This window comes from Mastomys coucha, unplaced genomic scaffold (assembly GCF_008632895.1).
Source record: "Mastomys coucha isolate ucsf_1 unplaced genomic scaffold, UCSF_Mcou_1 pScaffold23, whole genome shotgun sequence".
Taxonomy (NCBI): Eukaryota; Metazoa; Chordata; class Mammalia; order Rodentia; family Muridae; genus Mastomys; species Mastomys coucha.
The window spans coordinates 114541275-114561601 of NW_022196906.1; the positions used below are offsets into that span (position 1 = coordinate 114541275).

General features: G+C 46.9%; 1 protein-coding gene across 4 annotated transcripts in view; it reads left to right on the forward strand.

Moving 5' to 3' along the window:
• The window catches only part of Myrip (myosin VIIA and Rab interacting protein), a 194785-nt gene that overhangs the window by 152064 nt on the left and 22394 nt on the right, over positions 1 to 20327 (forward strand). For all 4 annotated transcript variants that reach the window (XM_031343475.1, XM_031343476.1, XM_031343477.1 and 1 more), the window contains 2 exons: positions 4884 to 5123; positions 16722 to 16916. In XM_031343475.1, coding sequence (XP_031199335.1) covers positions 4884 to 5123; positions 16722 to 16916 — 435 coding nt within the window. The remainder of the gene's footprint in view (positions 1 to 4883; positions 5124 to 16721; positions 16917 to 20327) is intronic.

The window sequence follows — 20327 nt, forward strand, 5'->3', positions numbered from 1 at the left end:
CCCTCCCCTCCTCCATTCCTTCTCCCATCCTCCATCCCTCCTCCCCTCCTGTCCTCTATCCCTCCTCCCCATCCCTCCTCCCCTCCCCTCCTTTGTTACTTTGGTTGATACTTACATCATTTTCTAAAACTCTCTTGGCATCTCTCAAACCTTTACTCGTATAATTGTTCTCTTAAAATCTGTTCAATTTGCAAAAAACACAAGTTGTATTGGGTTGTGCTGAGTGTATGCATATACTTAGGAATAATTTATGTCTTTGTATAACCAAGCTTTTCCATCCAGGATCGTCCAGCACTTGTAAAGTTTTTAGACTTTTGTTCAAACCCTCTCATGCTTTTCCTGTTAAGTAATTTTTAATTTACATTTTAATGGTGCTCTGAGAGAGAGTTTTTTTTATCTGTCACGTGTTCTGATCAGTGCCTGTAGAACGGCAAGGACTTTGTTTATTCTGTACTAACTTAGCACTCTAATGGATCTTTTGTTAATTCTGCTAGTCTTTCATATGGTGTTCTTAGCTATTCTAATTATCTACAAATTCTGAACTCATGCGTACTAGCAAGTGCTCTGCCACAGAGCTGTCCCCCTCCTCCTCCAGTCTTTCACCTCTTTCCCTTCCTCTGAGGACCTTCTTTGCTTAAGTTGCCCAGTTGGCCTTGAATTCACTGTCCACCTCAGCTTCAGCCTCGTGAGTCCCTGGAACTGCAAACCTCTGGCTCAGCCCAGCAACCATTTGGTCTTTTCCCTTCTATCTTTACACTCATTTCTTCCTCCTGTCTTCCTGCAGTGGCAACAGCTGGTGCTCAGAGTGAGCCGGGAGCAGTGGGTGGGACCTTTATTCTTGGTGATCCCGTCCAGTGGTTCACAGTCAGGTCTGCTGCCTGCTTCCAGTTCAGCAGCTCTTATCAAACCTAAGAAGCCCTTCCTAGCCCCAAATGATGTAAATCAGGAATAGGGTTTTGGTTTGATTTGGTTTCTTAAGACAGGGTCTTCTCACTATGGAGCCCAGATGGCCTGCAACTTACTAAGTAGCCCAGGCTGACCTTAAATATACAACAGTCTCTCAGCTTCAGGTTGTGATTCTAAGTGTGAGCCCCATGCCTGGCCAGTTTTCCTTCTAAAATCTATTAATGTTGTTAATCATGTTGATATATTTCTTAGTTTTTAGCTGGCTTAATGTTTTTATATATGATTTATTTTGTTTATTTTATGTGTATGAGTATACTGTAGCTGTGCAGATGGCCATGAGCCATCATGTGTGTGACTGCTGTTGAACTCAGGACCTCTGCCGGCCCTGCTCGCTCGCTCCGCCCCGTTCGCTCCAGCGTAATTTACTGAGGCAGTCTTCAGATGTACCAAAAGAGGGCATCTGATCTCATTACGCGTGGTTGTGAGCCACTATGTGGTTGCTGGGATCTGAACTAAGGACCTTCGGAAGAGCAGTCAATGCTCTTACGTGCTGAGCCATCTCGCCAGCATGTTTTTATATATGATTTTCTAGATCATGACTCCTGTCTATAAGAACTGAATTCCGTTTGTAGTCTAACTTGATGAGTTCAGCATCAGCTGAGTGGTTTAACTCAAGCCTAGAGAGAAGGCTTAGCAGTCAAGAGTCCTTACTGCTCTTGCACAGGACGAGTTCAGTTCCCAGCACCCACCTATCAGCTCACAACTGCCTATAAGCCCAGCTTCACTGAATCTGATGCCCTCTTCTGGCCTCCACAGGCACTGCACTCACATGCATATGCCCACACATAGACATACACTTAGACACACAATTAATTTATATGTAGCATGTTGGGGAATTGAAAGTAAGGCTTATTCTCAGATGACAAAGTACAAGACTCAGCTATGTATTCTGCTTGTTTGGTTGCTGTTTATTTTGTTTTGTCGTGTCAATTTATCTGACATTTCTGAACCAATGAGGTTGGCAGAGAAGACAACCAAAAATTATATACTGGAAGTAAGAGACTGGCTGGATCCATCAATTCTTTTAATGCCTATTCCTATGGGCCTTTTTTTTTTTAATGGAAAAATTCTCCTTCTTTACTGGCAACAATCTGATTTCTGTCGCTCTCTGGCAGTAAAGTGCCATCCTTTTGTGGGTCTGCATACATAGTTTTAGAAGGAGATTTGGCAAGGTCATGAGGGCTGTTAGCCAAACACCACTTTAACATGGGAGCTGGCTGGTGCATTTGCAGTAATGAGAACTTGAGGGTTACAGATAGCTGCTATTTTAGCTTCCCGCAATAGTTTATTTTTGGTTATACTCATTAGTAAAGATGTTTTCTTGGGGGTAAATTTGGTTCCATCCGGCATTCTAAGTCCTAATTATTCTCTAAACATGTGTTAAGAACACTGGACCTCTGTGATAGCTCAGCAGATAAAGGGGCTTGCCACCAAGCCTGATGGCCTCAGTTGGATCCTCAGGATCTACACGGCCAAGGAGGAAACTGACTGCCTCAGGGGTCCTCTGATTGCCACATCTGTGCTGAGGCATGTAAATGTCCACATGCTGACACATACACACAAAACATACAAGCATACATACATACAAACATACATACATACATATACATACATGTAAAGAAAATGCCTTGCCATATGAGCAGCTACTATCTTTATATATTTAATAACTGATAAATATTTATTTATTTACTATATTGTTTATAGAAACATAAAAAATAAAATCTAGTAATGAGAAGAGACAAATGAGCTGGAGTAGATGAGAAAATGGGTAACGGGGGTCTTGGTAAAGCAGGCGTAAGGTTTTCCATACTTAGCTTTCAGAACAAGATCCCCACGGAATCGCCCTCTTCTTTTTTTTTTTAATTTATTAATTATTATATGTAAGTACACTGTAGCTGTCTTCAGACACACCAGGAGAGGGCATCAGATCTCATTAAGGATAGTTGTGAGCCACCATGTGGTTGCTGGGATTTAAGCTCATGACCTCTGGAAGAGCAGTCCATGCTCTTAACCACTGAGCCATCTCTCCAGCCCCGCCCTCTTCTTAAACCTTTTTTTACCTTGGGTCTTCTTGATATTGGGCTTGGTGTTAGCCAGAAAGCTGGGCGGGGAGTAATGGTGGATTCTTTTGAGAACCTAGCAGTCACCCCAGCCTCCTGGGGTTCCCCAGCTGTAAGAGTCACATTCATAGAAGGAGCGTAGCATGTAATCACCCACTAAAGCAGGATCAGGAGATGTGGTTATTAACTAATGGGGCTGTAGCTATTAGGGTATCGCACAGTATGGCTATTAGGGTATCACACAGTATGGCTTACACATGCACATGGAGCCATTAATTCTGCAATGCTGATCTTGCCTTTTTTCTGTTGAGCTGGGTGACTGCAACACTTGAAGTCCTAGCTCAAGCCCTGTGCTTCCACGGGGATGCCTTCTCTGTCTGTCTATGGATGTGTAGGATCCCTGCACAGCTTCCCTTACATACCATTTGCTCTGTACCTAAAGGCGCCTTGGATCCATGAGGGAGGTTTTAGTCTCCTCTGTTAGCAGGCTGCTGGTGGGAGAGCCAGAAGGTGAGCCCAGCCTGGTGGCTGCATGTGTGTGAACATAAGAAATCTGAGGATGAAGAAGTGTGAATTTGGGGCTGGGGAGATAGATGGGTCAGCAGGTAAAATGCTTGTCTTATGGTGTAAAGATATGAGTTCAACCCCAGGATTTTTGATAGATAGACAGACAGATGATAGATAGATAGATAGATAGATAGATAGATAGATAGATAGACAGACAGACAGATAGATGATAGATGGACAGACAGACAGATGATAGATAGATAGATAGATAGATAGATAGATAGATAGATAGATAGATAGATGATAGATGGACAGACAGGCAGGCAGACAGGCAGATAGATGCAAGCAAGTGTCGTAGTGCACGCCTGGAATCCTGGTGCTAGAGAAACGGTCAGTCAGATTCCTGAGGCTTGCCTAAACGTAATGAGCTTCACACAAGTAAGAAGCAGATCCAGGAGGCAGTGGGAGCTGATCCAGGGCAGAGGTACACAGGCTGGAAATTCCAAATCTCAGAGCAGAAGCCCTACTCTCAGGGAAGGGAATAAAGTATTCAAGCATGTGAGGCTCCAGGCAAATGAGAGATCAAAGGCAAGCAAACAAGGTGACTTGTGACTAAGTGTGGTGGTTTGAATAAGAATGGCCCTGTGGGCTAATAGATTTGAATGCTCAGTCACCAGGAAGTGTCACTGTTTAAAAGGATTAGAAGGATTTGGAGGTGTGGCCTCGTTGGAGTCAGTACTAACCTGTTGGAGGAAGTATGTCACTGGGGGGTGAGCTTTTAAGGTTTCATTCTCTCTCCCTCTCCCCTGCCCTCTCTCTCTCCCCCTCCCTCTCCCTCCCCCTTCCTCCTCCTCCCCCTTTCTCTCCCCCATCCTGTGGATCAGGATGTAGTTCTCAGTTACTTTTCAAGCACCTGCCTGCATGCTACAGTGTTCCCCATAAGACGATATATAGATTAAGCCTCTGAAACTCTAAGAAAGCCCCCAGTTAAATGCATTCTTTGTGAGAGTTGCTGAGGTCATGGTGACTCTTTGCAGCAATAGATAAATGACTAAGATGCTATGAAGGATTAGCCAAGGTTGTCCTCTGGTCTCCATGGTTCATGTACCACCCACGCACATACACAAAAACACTAGTCTAAGCCTGAGGCTCATCTACCAAAGCTCTTTAGCCAAGTGCTGAATGCCTTAAAGATAGCCAAGGTAAAGTCCAAGGCAAAGAGGAAATCGAGTCAGGAAAGACTTGCTGTCGCCCTTGGGGGCCCCTGGGGACAGCTACATCCCACTCAGCAGCAAGATTCCTTTATTCCAGAGATAAAGGTTCTTATCACCTGACTCTGGCTTTTTACAGGTGTCAGACAATGTGTCAGAGACCGACATCAGCAATGAGGCTCAGAATTCCCGGTCCAGCACAGATTCGATAGAGGAGAAGCTGAGAAATAGACTGTACGAGTTAGCCATGAAAATGAGTGAAAAGGAGACTTCTTCTGGGGAGGATCAGGAGTCGGAGTCCAAGGCCGAATGTAAGAACCAGAAAGGAAGCCTGTCTTCTGAGGAGAACAACCAGGGTGTTCAGGAGGAGCTGAAGAAGGTAAGGGCCAGGAGATGCCTGCTGTGGCGAGGCCCGCCACAGCTGCAGTGGGGGCGGGGGGTGGGCAGTGTGCAGACACACCCTGGGTCCCAGAAAGCTTTCCCCTCAATGCTCAGCCCAAGTACTTGGGAGAAGAGAAGAGAACTTTATCAGTCATTGCCAGAGACAGTCAAAGAAGGGACTCCACTGTTCTTGGATGTTGTCCCATCATGTTTCCTGTGGCCCCTTGTCTCTGAGTCTTCCATTCCATGATCTTCCCTGTTTCCCATGTTGTTATCCGATTCCTCTCCTTCGGCTCATGGTTTAGGACTGTGGGATTATGCACCTACCCGCTCTTGAAAGCAGTGGAAAGGCTTTGGTGCACAATACGGAAGCTTCGTGTTAAAAGTGGTCATCTGGACTCTTGGGCTGGGCCACTTTCATTTTTTTTATTTCAGCCTGAGATTCCCTTTCAAACCAATTTTACAGGGATCCCAGTGTTTCAAACAGGCCAGGCCTGCTCTCAGGATCACAAAACAATGGGTCTGTAGCCCCATACTCCTTCCGTCCCGTAGGCCCTCTCTTACAAGCAAACACCTGAGCTCCTAGGTACAGGGTTTGAGCAGGGTGAAAGACACACCATCCCCCAGCAGAGAGGGGTCACAGATACCTCCCCATCCTGCCTCTGCCTGCCCGCTCCACAGCTTCTCAAGCATGTTTATGCTGTCTGCCATCAATGGAGGGAAGAGGGTGAGAGACTGGGTGTCTCTTTGACATGTTGTGGTTCGATACAGAGATGGTAGGTAGGTAGGTTGATAGATGATGGATAGATTGATGGTAGATAAATGATAGATGAGAGATAATAGGCAATGGACAGAGAGATGGTAGGTAGAGGTTAGGTGTGTAGATAAATGATAGATATATTCATAGTAGATGAGAGATTGATAGATGATAGCAAGAAGATAGATTGGTAAGTGAGAGAGATAGAAGATGACAAACCGATATGTTATAGATAGATTAATGATAAACTGATGGATTATATATTGATTGACAGACAGGCAGATAGACAGATGTTCAGACAGACAGACAAATAATTGTGGGGGGGGGGCGGTCCTCTGCAAACACCATGCTCAGTAGATCCACATGAGGCAGAGGGAAATCTGGTTCAGCACGACCCAGTAGCTGGTGCTGGTTCAAACTTCCAGAGTCTGACCCTAAGCAATTTATTTTAGACATATTTAAGCACAACATAATTTTGTAAGAAAGTTTCCTGGTAGTGATGAATTCGATCCTGTATGTACATAAGACATGTTTACACTGAAACTCTTTACAAAGCACACACAGTCTCTTCCATAAAGATGGGTCTTGTTGACTGAGAAACCATGCTCAAGATTAAGGTCCCAGAGGAAGAGTCTGGGATAAGTATCGTAGTTGGGGGGATTCGGGCAGCTTTGGCTCTACAGAGCACAGGTCAGCACAGTGACTACATCCACTTCCAGCCTTCCAAGTGGAAAACAGGTTAGACATCTCTTCTGTTGAAGAGACACCATTGCTTGCCTAACATTCCTGGCTGTGAGCACAAAGACCTCATGCCTTCTACAAATAACAGATTGATAATAATGATATATTTATAGATGATAGACTTATAGATGATAGGTGATAGATAGATGATAGATAGATGATAGATAGATAGGTAGGTAGGTAGATAGATAGATGAAAGCCAAGCTCATTAAAATAACCCTTTGATATAGTTGCAGATTATTCAGATGGGGAAACTGAGTCTGGGTTATCAAGGCCTGCAGCCAGTGTAAGAGCTGAGGATGTATTACAAACCTTGACCTCTCCTGGTGACAGGCCACGTCTTCACTAGCTGCAGCGGGACTTCATCCCCCCAGCACCTCCAGTTCTTGTTGATTGTGATACGTTCACTAAAGGCTGCATTTCACATTTGAGAGATGGTCCTAATAGAGGCTTGCTTCTTTGGTCTTATCCCCATTCCAAAGTCACACCATGGTTCCTGCTGGCCTGTGTGTGTGTGTGTGTGCGCGCGTGTATGTGTGTGCGCGCATGTGCGTGTGCATGTGTGTGCGTGTGCGTGTGCATGCGTGTGTGCGTGTATGTGTGTGCGTGTGCGTGTATGTGTTTGTGTGCATGTGCGTATGTGTGTATGTGTGCGTGTGTGTGTGTGTGTGTGTGTGTGTGTGTGTGTATGTATGTGTGTAGGAGCTCCCACACTCTGCTAGGCAGCTGAGCCAGCAGAACCAGTGCTATAGGAGAGAAAAGTCCACAATGTGACCTGTGATGTCTGCCTAGCAGTGGTCAACATAGGCCCCGGGGAAAGTGGGGGCTGTCACCTGACATCTGTCTAACACGGGCCCCATAGCCTTTGCTGCCTAGTGGTCATGCTGGATCAGTGTGAAGGTATGCTGGGATGAGGTATGTGCCGCCACCTTCACAGGCTGGAAGGGATCATCACCTCCCCCAAGCACACCCATCTGTCTGCTGTACGCACTCCCAGGAATAAAGTGCAGGAAGGGAAGAGTCCCTGGGGCGAAGCAGCAAGGCCCCCCCCCTCCCCCGCACTCACGCTTAGCCTTACTTAGAGTCCCAAGTGTGTCTGGTCCTCAGAGTCCAAGTCCGTCCCCTAGTTTACCCCAAGTTCATGAAGACTCGACCAGGTAGCATTTTTCTTCGTAAGTAAAAAACTCAGTGTCTAAAAACAATGAAGAAGAATGCATTCCCCCAGCCCCCGCCAAAGCAGGCAAGACCACTGGAAAGCAGAAATACAGAATTACAGGCTGAATATTATCAAGCAGAGAAATGCACTGTACAGAGATGGGTTTTAGGCTTCGAGTGTTGGCTTCTTTGTTTTGAGAACTCTGGACCTCAGCTGACATCTTAAGTCGCTGCTGCTGACAAGCAAGCGCCCGTTGTCCTTGCTTGCCTTCACACTCACTCTGCCCTCTGTATGGATCCTGACTCTTCCTGGGCCCTCTCATCCTTTCCCTATTCAGTGAGCCTGTTGTTCTCACGGCTCGCTTGTTCTCAGAATGCTGACAAGCCTGCCTGCCGGCCTGCCTGCCTGTCTGTCTGTCTGTCTCTTATTTCTATCTCGAGCCCTAGGTCTTTATTGTTGATTGGATAGACACATCTTGCCCTCTTGTACAGCCTTTCAGAATTGTGAGGGAGGCTTGAATTATGCAGTGCAAGCTTCTCACAGGCTGCAAGAGCCCAGCAAATGTTAATTAGCATACACCCTGTAACAAGCTCCAGAAAAATCTACTTCACAAAAACGCTGCCCATCTGCTGGTGCTGAGTGCAGTGAGTCCAATGCCTCGCGGCATACAGACGCAGATCTGTGTCCACAGCTGGTGCCCTTCACACTGTGCAGAATGTCAGCGGGGGAACACTGCACGGGACAAAACCCAAGTTTCCATCTTTAAGGTCACCAGTAGCTGGGACATCTCCCATGACCCAGCCACTACCAGTTTATACAGCACAACACATACAGAGAGAGACAGAGACAGACAGAGAGACACAGACAGAGAGACACAGAGACAGACAGAGACAGACAGAGAAATACATTTGTCCCTGCTTCCTGGGAGCTGACATGCAGGTGCATGCAAGACTGATACTAGAGCCTCTTTGGAGACTTTAATGCAAATTTTTTTCTAGAATGGGGCTGGGGGAGTTTCCGGATCCCGGATCCTGCCCAACAGTAGCAGAACTCCTTCAGAAGCATGGGTTTTTCCTTGTTTGAAGTTAGACCCTGGGGCTGTAGGCAGACTTACCCCTCAGCTGGCCTGAATGGTTCACTTTGGCTAGATGTAAGTGGACCAAAGATGACTGAAAAACTGCTAAAGAATGAGCTCATAGAGCCCTGTCTTGTAAGTCTGTCCTAAAACCTCTTCTTTATGTGGCTGCTCTTGTCCCTTAGAGCCAATGGTCAGCCTTCCAAACTCTGGTCCTCAGAGTATGGAAATGAACACTGGCTTTTCCAGCTCTAGGTCGGACCCATCCCAGTGTTTCTAGGAGAATGTCCTGCTCAAGTGGCCAACTTACCTCTTGGATGTCACACTCCTGGAAAGGGATATAAAGGGCCAGGGACTAGCCTGAGTCTAGTGGCTAGCCATTTTGGTAGCCAAATCTCCACATGTGCCCTACTGTGCCCACATCTAGAGCAGCTGCCTTCTCAATCCCCCTGGTTCCAGAATTCTGTGCCTCTAGACGTGTCATGACATAGTTACCATGGGCAATGGCATCATCCCTTGTTTCTTGATAGAAACACCATTTCTAACCCTGCTTCTTGGAGAGCCAAGTTAGTAAACTCTTGCACTAGAGGCCCATTTGTATATCCATTATCCTGGAACATTTTGATTTGAAGCATATTTGTTGATTATCACAAGTAGGTGTGTTTTGTTTTTATAAGAGGGTCATAGCCCTGCAGGGTTCTACAACCTTATGTCACTGAGAGAGCAGAGGAATGAGTGTTTCAAGCTTGTAGAAAGAGTTATTGGCTGGGGAGTGGGGGAGAGAGAGCGAGAAACATTGGAGAAATAGGAAGGTCTCTGGGGCAGCATCGAGCTCTTGGGTCAGAGCAAATGGTGAGCCTTCCCATGAAGTACACGAAAAGAACAGGCAACTCTGAACTCAGATGAATACAGATGGCAGCTCCTGTCCAAAGGAGAGATCATTCATGAACCACACCACACCCTTTGTGTAACTACCCAGCAGGCCCAGGTGGCTTGGGGGCTCACGTAGAGCCCCATTTCAGGAGTGTCTAATAACACCATGAATTTTCTGTGAGCTAAAAATTGCATATGAATCTCAGATAGGATCAGGGGGATGCAGGGGCGGGAAGGGGGCCGATTCCAACCATAATAGGAATAAAGAAAAAGCATGAAGTTAAAACTTAGCAAGAAAACTGCTGATCTCCAAGAAATGGGGCAATGTGCTGGAAGAAGAGGCAGAGTAGAGATGTCTTTTTCCAAAATTAGGTTAGAAGTTTAATGTAATTCAGAACAGGAACTCAAGCCAGATGTCAACATCCCCAAAAGATTCCCAACACCAAAATCATCTGATGGAGCAAAGTCAGAAATGTTTAGAAAAATCAAGGAAGAGCTGAAAAGGATCTGCCAAGTTAGACATTATCTCTGTGCTTTAAAGTCACAGTGACTGAGTTCACGAGATGCTGACAAAAGATGTCAGGAAGCAGTCCAGAAGTGCAGCCTGAGCTTTATTAAATATTACTTGTTTTATTTCATGATTCCTATTCATTCCCCACCCCTAACTGGGGAAGGATGCTGTGGGGCTTTTTAACATGCAGTGAGTGCAATGAGTGCGTGTGTGTGAGTATGTGTGTGTGTGTGTGTGTGTGTGTGAGGGGGGAGTGAGAATGTGTAAGTATATATGGATTGAGTATATAAGTGTGTGTGTGTATGTGTGTATATATGTATATATATATTGAATACGTGAGTGTGTGTGTGGATGTGAGCATGTATGTATATGTGTATGTTTGTGAGTGTTTAAATGCATGTATGTATATATGTATGTGTATATGAGTGTGTCTGTGTGAGTGTATGAGTGTGTGTATGCAAGTGTGTGAGTGTGTGTATGAGTGTATGAGTGTGTATGAGTGTATGAGTGTGTGTATGCAAGTGTGTGTGCAAGTGTGTGAGTGTGTATATGTGAGTATGTGAGTGTGTATATATGTGAGTATGTGAGTATGTGTATGTGAGTGTATATGTGTATGTATGTGAGTGTGTGCATGTATGGTTGTGAGTGTGAGAGTGTATGTGTGTGTTCACATGCACCATGGCACACATATGGAGATAAACTTGCAGGAGCCAGTTCTGTCTTTCCATTGTGTGAGTCCCAAGGAATAAACTCAGGTCACCAGGTTTAACAAACCCCTTTACCTGAAAGCCATCACGCTGAACTAAGAGCCCATAATGCATTTTTTGTTTGTTTTGATTTTGGTGATTGATATGGGGACCATGCTTCACTTGCTTGTTTAGGAAGATTATAGAGGACATAGGAGGAGAATGCACTCATAAGCCATGATAAAGAATGAATGGGCAACCCGCTTTGCAGACCCCAGCAGCAGTGGAGGCAGCCACGAAAAGAAGATGGCCAACTTCTCCTATGAGGAGTGGGGGTACAAAGTTGGGAGTTCAATCCCTACTTGTGTGCATTTGTTTAGCAAATAACCAGTGGGCTGATCTAGGGGCTGTGATGCATTCTGGGTAGAGAGAACTGCTTCCTGGTCAATGGACTTACCTTCTGATGGGGGAGATCTCTGACACCAGGCACACATTGGTATGTTTCCATGAGGAAGCTGTTGAATTGAGTTGAGGACAATCAGGCAGGAAGTCATTAAGATGGGTGATGGACATCTGGGAACCTCTGGCCAAGTAGGTAGAACTAAGCCAGGGATGAGCAGAGAAAACATTGGGCAAAGATACCAGGAAGGGTTGGGTTGAAAAGTAATAGGGTCACCCAGGCTGCCTGGCCAGCTCCTTACCCGGTGAATACAGAGGGTGATTTTTTAGTATCCCTGGCCTTCTGCATACACGGTGGTGGTCTGGCTACTGTGAGCGATGAAGAAATCTTAGCGATCAATGTCAATCATGAGGGACTGAGAGTGGCCATCACACACACACTCTGCACCTGTCGGGGATAAGCTGGGTCAAGGATAACAGCCTAGCATTGGCCTCCTCCTCATTCAGGCCACACCCTGATGTTCCTCCAAGGACATCATAAATCAAGCAATGCTGGACACTACCCAGGAAGCACAGGGATCTGAATGTGATCCCTAATTCTCACACACAAAAAAAAGCCAGACATGGTGGCGCATCCTTCTCAACCCACCACTGGGGAAACAGACACAGGCAGATCTCTGAGACTCGCTGGCCACACAGCACAGCTTACCTGTCAGTTTCAGGGCAGCAGGAGATCCTGTCCAAAGAAAAAACTGGACACAGAGAAAGGGCCCCGGAGCTGAGAAGGGTGCGTACTGCTCTTTCCAGGGCCTGAGTTTGCTTCCCAGCACACACATTTGGTGGTTCACAAGTGCCTGTAATTCAAACTCCAGGGGTTCTGATGCCCTCTTTTGGGTTCCACAGACTCCTGAACCTACACACACACACACACACACACACACCGCATCCCTCAGTCCTTCCTAGAGGTCATCTCTCTCCTCTGACCTCTGATATATGTGTTGTATCTGCTTACTACATATGCTAATTTATTAAGATCATGCCCCAACTTCTTCACACAGTTCTTCGTCTTTCAGGAAGTCACTCTTCATAGGCGTGAGTCTGTCGGAGAGTGTATTTGGTGGGTTTTGGAGGTGCCACCAAGGGCCTTCTGTTCATGAGAACTGAAGCAACTTGGACTATTCGCAGATTTGTGTCAGCTCCTTGTGGGGACATATGGAGTGTTTTTTTCTTACCTTTAAAAAGGAGACAAATCCATGAAATTCAGGCATGTGGGGACCAGTTTCCTTGCTTGTTGCTCTGCTAATTAGAAGCATCTGTAGTTTGGGACAGAAAGTGACGGGCAGACCCTGGGGCTGGGTTCGGCTGTGGTGTGTATTCCTTCTCACTGTGGCGTGTGCCACCCAATCCTGGTGGGCTCAGATCAGGAGTGCATCCCTGGGTAGCTCTCAGCGGGGTTGTGTGGCTTGGCCTCACCCTGGCCTTGGCGACAAGCTAATACTGAGACTTGGTGGTGGCTGTGGGGTGACAGGCGGATCCCTCTCACACCTTCTTCCATTCATCTTTTGCTCACTGATCCGTTTGCCCCTCAGGGTTTTTTTTCTTTTTTAATTATTTTTTATGTGTGTGAGTGGCTATATGTATGTATGTGCACCACATATGTGCCTGGTACCCATGGAAGCCAGAAGAGGGTGTTGGATCACATGAGGCTGATGTTGCAGGCAGTTTATGAACCACCAGTTGGACACTGGACCTGAGCAGGTGTTCCTAACTGCTGAGCGGTGAGCCGCCTCTCCGTCCCTGCCCCTGAGACTTTATTTGAGCATCACTTTCTGCAAACAGTGGGCCCTGAGACCTCTACACATGGATGCAGGAATGGTGGGGTATAGGAAGGACATAGGCCTTGGGGACCAGGATTTCTGGCCCTTGTCCCTCCTCTGTACATTCATCTTTAAAGACGGCATGGAAACATCAGGCATGTTGGATGAAGGCTGCAGGCTGGACATGTTTACTAAACTGTTCTGAATTGTGACTCAAGTGAAAACCCAGTCCCTTCTTCCTCTTAGAAATATCAGTGCCAAAATGGCTCAAGGGTTAACAGCACTGGCTGCTCTTCCAGAGGTCATGAGTTCAATTCCCAGCAACCACATGGTGGCTCACAACCATCTGTAATTGGATCCAATGCCCTCTTCACATAAAATAAATAATAAATCTTTAATAAAATGAAAATAAGTTGGCACTCTCCTCTCTCTTTCTCTCTTTCTCTGTCTCTCTCTGTGTCTCTGTGTCTCTGTTTCTGTCTCTCTGTCTGTCTGTCTCTGTCTCTCTATCTCTGTCTCTCTATCTCTGTCTCTCTCTGTCTCTGTCTCTCTCTCTCTCTGTGTCTCTCTCTGTGTCTCTGTCTCTCTCTGTCTCTCTCTGTCTCTCTCTCTCTCTCTCTCTCTCTCTCTCTGTGTGTGTGTATGTGTGTCCATGTCCTAGAGGACAACCTCAAGTGCCCTTCAGCTCCTAACTACCCTGATTTTTTTTTCAAACAGTATCTCATTGGCCTGGCCCCTTAGTTCATCTTCCTTGTCTGAAACCATGACAGTCACATTTGATCCATCTTATAATGAATGCCTGGAGGAATGTAGGTGACTTTAGTGAAGCACCCTCTCTGGGACTCAAATCTTGCTTTGTTGTTTCATTATGGCCATTGCTCCAGAGTTCTGTACAACAGAAACTAAAGAAGTCTTTATCTTTTTATTTCTACTGAACATGGGGTTCCCTGCCAGCCACCTCGGAATGTCTACATCTCGCCATGAATAGCCATATGCAGTGCAAACTTCATATCAAACTTTTGAAGGGTTATCTTGACTGTTTAGGCCAGGCAAGGACTGGCTATTCACACAAGGAGAGTTAGCTGTGGAAGTCACCCTGGTGGCTCTGACTGAGCCAGTGACCAGGGGATCGGTTCAGGTCCTGCTCCTCTCACCAAGGATAGCCCATTACATCCTGTTAGCTCAACTTTCCCACCCCCACCCCAATCCCAAGTAAGCGGGCCATTTCTAGGTGGTCCACAGAGAAGTTGTACAAAGATTCCACTTTGCACTCCCAATGGGCTTAGGACTCCGAACAGCAGAAAATGTCTGGGTTTTTGTTGTTGTTGTTGTTGTTGTTGTTTTGTTTTGTTTTGTTTTTTTATTTTTTCAAGACAGAGAGTTTTTCTCTGTGTAGCTCTGGCTGTCCTGGAACTCACTCTGTAGACCAGTCTGGCCTTGAACTTAGAAATCTGCCTGCCTCTGCCTCCCAAGTGCTGGGATCAAAGGTGTGCGCTACCATTGCCTTTTTTTTTTTTTTTTGAGTTTAAAAATGTAAAAGTTTTCAGTGAATTTATTTTCTACAATTTATGTGTGTAAACAGAAATAAAAACATACATGGTCTATTGAAAGGAAAAGTCCTACAGTATATAAAAATATGTAATCTTCCGGATCACCAGCAGACGCATCAGATTCAATGAATGACAACAGGTACTCTGCTGAAATTTATCATTTGCTAGAGATCATCTCCTACAACATATGGATAGCACATGAGTCTATATAACATTGGAAACCTCTGTTCTTATTACTGTTGGTTTTGATGCCATGCGGTCCAGGCCCTTAAACCCTTGACCTGGCAAGTGAAACATGAGATTTCTTCCACCTCAGATCTCCTGACAAGTCAGCCTGCCCTCAAGGGCCACACAGAGTGTGTGACTGCTGTAAGGGTGGGGTCAAGGCAGGCCATGAGGGCTAGGATGGCTCCGTTTTGTTCCCAGCCTCAGCCCTTCACTCATCTCTGAACCCTGCGATCTTTGTTGAAGGGGGATGTTGCCTGAAGCCTTCTCCAATGAGACAGAACCAGAAGTAGAAGCCACTCCAAGGAGCAAGCCATAGGCTGGGGGATTGCTCAGTGGTTAAAACCCTTGCCACAGGATCAGCAAGCGTGAGGAGTGGGGTTTGAGTCCCCAGAGCCCGTGTGCATGCCCATGGATAGCTCTCAGAAGCTGGAGATCTCCAGAGTAATCAAAGTAGTGAGACTAGCACTGTCAGAAAGCTCAGGGCTTGACTGGGAGACCCTGCCTCAGTGCACAAGGTGGGAAAAAAGTGATGGAGAAGGATTCCTGGTGTCAACCCTGGGGCCCTGCACACCTGTACATACACATGCACCCACAGACACACATACCCTAAATGTACACGTGAAAACAAACAGAAAAGGACTTGTATAGAAAGTGGTTGGCTTACTCAGTGATCTGTCCCGGGACCAGCCTAGCTGCAAGGGAGGCTAGCATATGTTGCTTCCTGTTTAGAGAGAAAAACAAAGGAGGCTAGCGTGAGATCCGTGAGCTAGCACACAGCGCCTGCCAAGCCTCAGAAGAGTTCGTTGCCAGTACCCTCGTGTGTACGAGACAGTGAATTCTAGAACTGAAGAGCAGCCTGGCTAAGGTCCCATCATAGACAAAGCTAGAGTCTCAGAAGGTCTCCTAACTCCTCATACAGAAAGCCACCCTCAGGACCACACCATAGATGCCAATGAAGGAAGTGATATTGAGAAAATAAATATCATCTAGGAAATAAAGTAATTGATGATAAACACAAAACACAGAAAGCTCGTCCTCAAACTCTGCTTCCTCCCTCTATCCCTGTGATCTGGAGTCACTCACTGAGTTACCAAACTGAAGCCAAGTCACACCAGCCCTCTTCTGTGTGCATGTGTGCGTGTGTGTGTGTGTGTGTGTGTGTGTGTGCGTGTGTGTGTGTTAGATTTAATGTGTATGAACGTTTTCAGAAGAGAGCTGAAATTTTGCAGATGGTTGTAAGCCACCATGTGGTTGCTGGACATTGAACCCAGGTCCTCTGTAAGAGCAGTCTGTGTTCTTAACCACTAAGCCATCTCTGTGTAGATTTCTTTTTTTGTCCCACTCTTTCAGCAGATGTGTGAGTGTGCACGTGTATGAGTGTGTGTGGTATGTGTGTGTGTATATGATGTACATGTGAGAGTGAGTGTGTGAGTGAATGTGTGAGCATATGTGGGATGTGTGGTGTGTGTGGTGTGTATGTGTGAGTGAATGAGTGGGTGTGAGTGAGTGAATGTGGTGTTTGTGTTTGTAGTGTGTGTGTGATATGAGTGGGTATGAGCGTATGTGGAATGTATGGTATGTATGTTGTATGTGTATGAGTATGTGTGCTGTGTGTGTTTGTGGTGTATGTGAATATGTGTGGTATGTTTGTGATGTGTGTGTGTGTATGAGTGTGTGTGTGTGTGTGTGTGAGTGTGTGTGGTTGCAGACCTCATGATGGGTGCCAGGATATTGTAGGATTTCCTTGTCCTTGTTAATGTGTTGTTCTTGTCTTCTGTCCCCTTCTGTTATTGGGCCAAACAGAAGTGTTCTGCTGTTTCTCTCTGCAACATCTCCACAGAAGTCCTGAAGGTCATCAATGCCACCGAGGAGTTGATCGCAGAGTCTGCAGGGCCCTGGGAGAACCCCCCAGTCTCCACTGACAGAGATAATGGGATGTTTCCTCTTGGGACAGACCAAGTGAGACTGGACAAGCAGCTGACTTCCTTGGAAGAAAACGTAAGAGGGTGTGGATGTGCCCAGTCGAGAGTGAGCGTATGTGAAGGAGAGAGAGAATTGTAGCTGATCTCGAAGCATGCAATGATCCAAATCACCATCACCACCAACACACCTGGTGTGTTCTCAGGAAAGGACAGAGGCAGGGCTCCCCGGAAGCAAGGATGAGATCAGGAGTTAATCAAGTGACTATTGAGAAGGCTGTGAGGAAGGCAGCAAGGCCCAGAGGAAGTCCTCTGCTTTTCTGTCAACAATTCCTAGTTGTGAAAAGTCATCTACAGCGTGAGGAGTTAGGAGAACGCTGAGACTCCAGCTGTGTCTAGTTATAGACAGTAGCCAGGCCACTTCTTCTCCCTCAAGGAAGATGGTGCGGGAATGGCATGGGGGAGGGAGGAGGGACAAAGCCAAGAATGATTTTGATCTCAGAGTAGCTTCATCCTGATGCTGCAGAGACCACACAGGTGAGAGTTGCATCTTGGACCTGGACTTCTCTGCAGCCAGCAAATGTTTCGGTCCTACTGTGTGCAGGTTGAATGTCCTGAGATATAGGGAATCAGTGCCTCATGAGGCTTTGGGGATAGGGAGGGTGCTAAAGATAAAAAAAGCAGGGCATGGGGAGCTGGATCAGAGGCTGAAGTGCTTGTCACACAAGTGTGAAGACTAAAATTTAGATGCCCAGAAACCCACAACAAATGCCGGGTAGATGAAGTGGCGTGTACGTAATTCCAGCCTGTACAGTAATTCAGAAGCGGAGATGGGGAGAGGAGGGGTCCCCAGAGTTAGCTAGCTAGTCCAACTAGCTGTCCTGACTAGTTCTGGCTTTGGCTGAGAGACTACCTCAGTAAATGAGGTAGAAGAGTCATGGAGGGATGGTTCCTGAGACCAACCTCGGGCTTGCACTTCCATGAGCATTCACATGTAAAACACATGTGTGCATGCTCGTGCACACACACACACACACACAGATAAAGTAAAGAATATTCAGTGGTGTGTGCTACAGAGAGCCAAGCTCTCTTCAGGACTGTTGTGATTGGTAGGCAGAGAACTTGGCAGTGGGCTCTTGTACTGGGGAAGAGATTGAGCTTGGCCCCTGCTATGGCCCGGGTGATGAGGAGTCGAAAGCTAAGGAGCAGATAGGGGGTGAAGACATAGAAGATTGCCCAACTGACCTTAAGGGGTCAGGTCAAACAAACCTAACCAGATTCCTGCTGAAGATAGCCTAGGGTGGCGCAGCCATCATTTGGGGACAGGTAGGGACAGAAACCTAATGAGATATGGGTGGTCCTCTATCAGGGATTGGGACTCTGGCCAGAGTGACTGGGCAAGATTACATTAGATAATACTTTACCTAAAAGCTCCACGGGTGGGCCCAGGAGATGATGGTTCTGCCCGCACTAAAGTTTAGGCAACCAGGAATCTTTGTTGGGGGGAGTATGTGGAAAACAAGGTTGACCCAGTGGCGAGCCATAGATCTTCCCACTGCTGGGAGGAGAATACCTGATAAAAGCACCTCCATTCTGGGCTGGGGCATAACTGGTAAAGTGTTTACCATGAAACCATGAAGGCCTGAGTTCCAGAATGCACACAGAAAAGCCAGACATGGTGGAATGCACTTGTCATCCGGGCCAGGGAAGCAGAGACCTGGAGCTTTCTAGTTAGTAAGCCTCGCTGGGTAAGTCCCAGGTCAGAGACCCTGACTCAAAATGCACGGCAGATGGCACCTGAGGAATAACACCCCCGGTGCCCTCCTGCATGCACACGTGCACGAATGCGCGCGCATACACAGACACTCACACACACTCACACACGTGCATGCAGACACACACATGCATGCGTGTGCAGACAGTGGTCAGTCAGTTCTCTCTCATTCACTGTATTTAGAACACACATGTCTGCCAAAACCATATTGAAACTGAGGCCGTGTGTGCACTTCCGTGGCATAGGATGGTTGTGTGGTTATTTTGTTGGGGTGGGGTGGGGTCAGGTCATTAATATCTTCAGTTCAAAGCACACCCACTTACCCACTGATGCAGGATATCAGAAACCCCGGTGCAGACACGCGGCTGGGTCTGCAGCCAATTGCTTCCCTTTTCAACCCCACTCTAGCCCTGTCCCATTCTCCAGAGGAATGCCTGGGAATGCCTGCCTCTCTTTCCCTCCCCCTCTTTCTCCAGCTTTTCACTTCTCACTTCAGAAAAGAGGACACCAGGCACCTTTGCATTCTGTAAAGTGTTGAGTAAGAGTGGGAAAGATCTTTCCACCTCAACTTTCCAGTTCAGCTGATCTAGTGCCCTGGGCAGCGGGGCTCCCCCTGCTGGGCCCTGGACAGAATGCAGCTGAGCAGCAGGAAGAGGCTGGCTCTGAGAGCAGGCCCTGGCTGCAGCTGGTTTGATTAAATCATGGCTTCTGTTGGTCTGCACTGTAAAAAGTGAATTTCATCCTTTATCTTGCCTTTGTGCTGGGGACCAACCCTTACCATCTTCTCTTTCCTTCTCAGTATGGCTACTGGGAGCCAGGACTCTCAGGTAAACGAGAACATTCTATTTTGAATACTCACCCTTGGAAATGCTTCTGAGGCTGTGGTGGCTACAGCAGACAGAACAAAGAAACCTTTTCATAAAAGGCTTGTTAACTTGGTTAGAGGCAAGTCCGGGAAATTCAGAGGCTCACAGTCCCCATTGCACTAGCTCAGTAAGATCGCCTATTGTCTCCCCTAGAGTCTAGCTCACTCTGGATTCCTCTCGCCCTCCCCAGCTGCACACCATGAGAGTTCAGTTCCTTGAGCAGAAAACCTGGGTCTCTCAGATTTCAAACTCCCTCTGAGAAGAGTCCAGCTGTGTCTACTGGGACCTAGCTGGGAGGGAGAGATCTGTAAGGAAATTTAACTAAGGTGTGGGCAAAGTTAAGAATTACCAGAGGGCTAAAAGAACAGGACTGGGGAGGCCGTGCCAACCCTAGGTGGCACAACCAGAGCTGAGGAAGCTGGAGCCTAGGACAGTGCCCCACCAGTGGAGGGAGCTCCAGTCAGAGCGTGGGCTTCCAATAGAGCTCTGACGCTCTCTCGCCTTTAACCTTGTGCTGGCATGTCCTATTGGCCAGGGAGGTATAGTCGTAAAAGTCATATAGATCAGAGTCTTCATTGCATTTCCTGTTGGTGTGATAACCTGCTCCAACAAGAGCAACTTGAGGGAGAAAGGGCTTATTCCACTCACAATTCCAGATTATCATCCACCACTGTGGGGACGTCATGGTGCAGGAATGTGAAGTAAGCTGTTCTGTTCCATCCACGGTCAAGAGCCGTGAATAAGTGCTCCTGTGCTGGTGCTCAGTTCTCTCCCTCCCCCCTTCCCCCTTCCCCCCTTCCTTCCTCCTTCCCTCTCCCCTCTTTCCCTCCCTCCCTCCCTCTATCCCTCT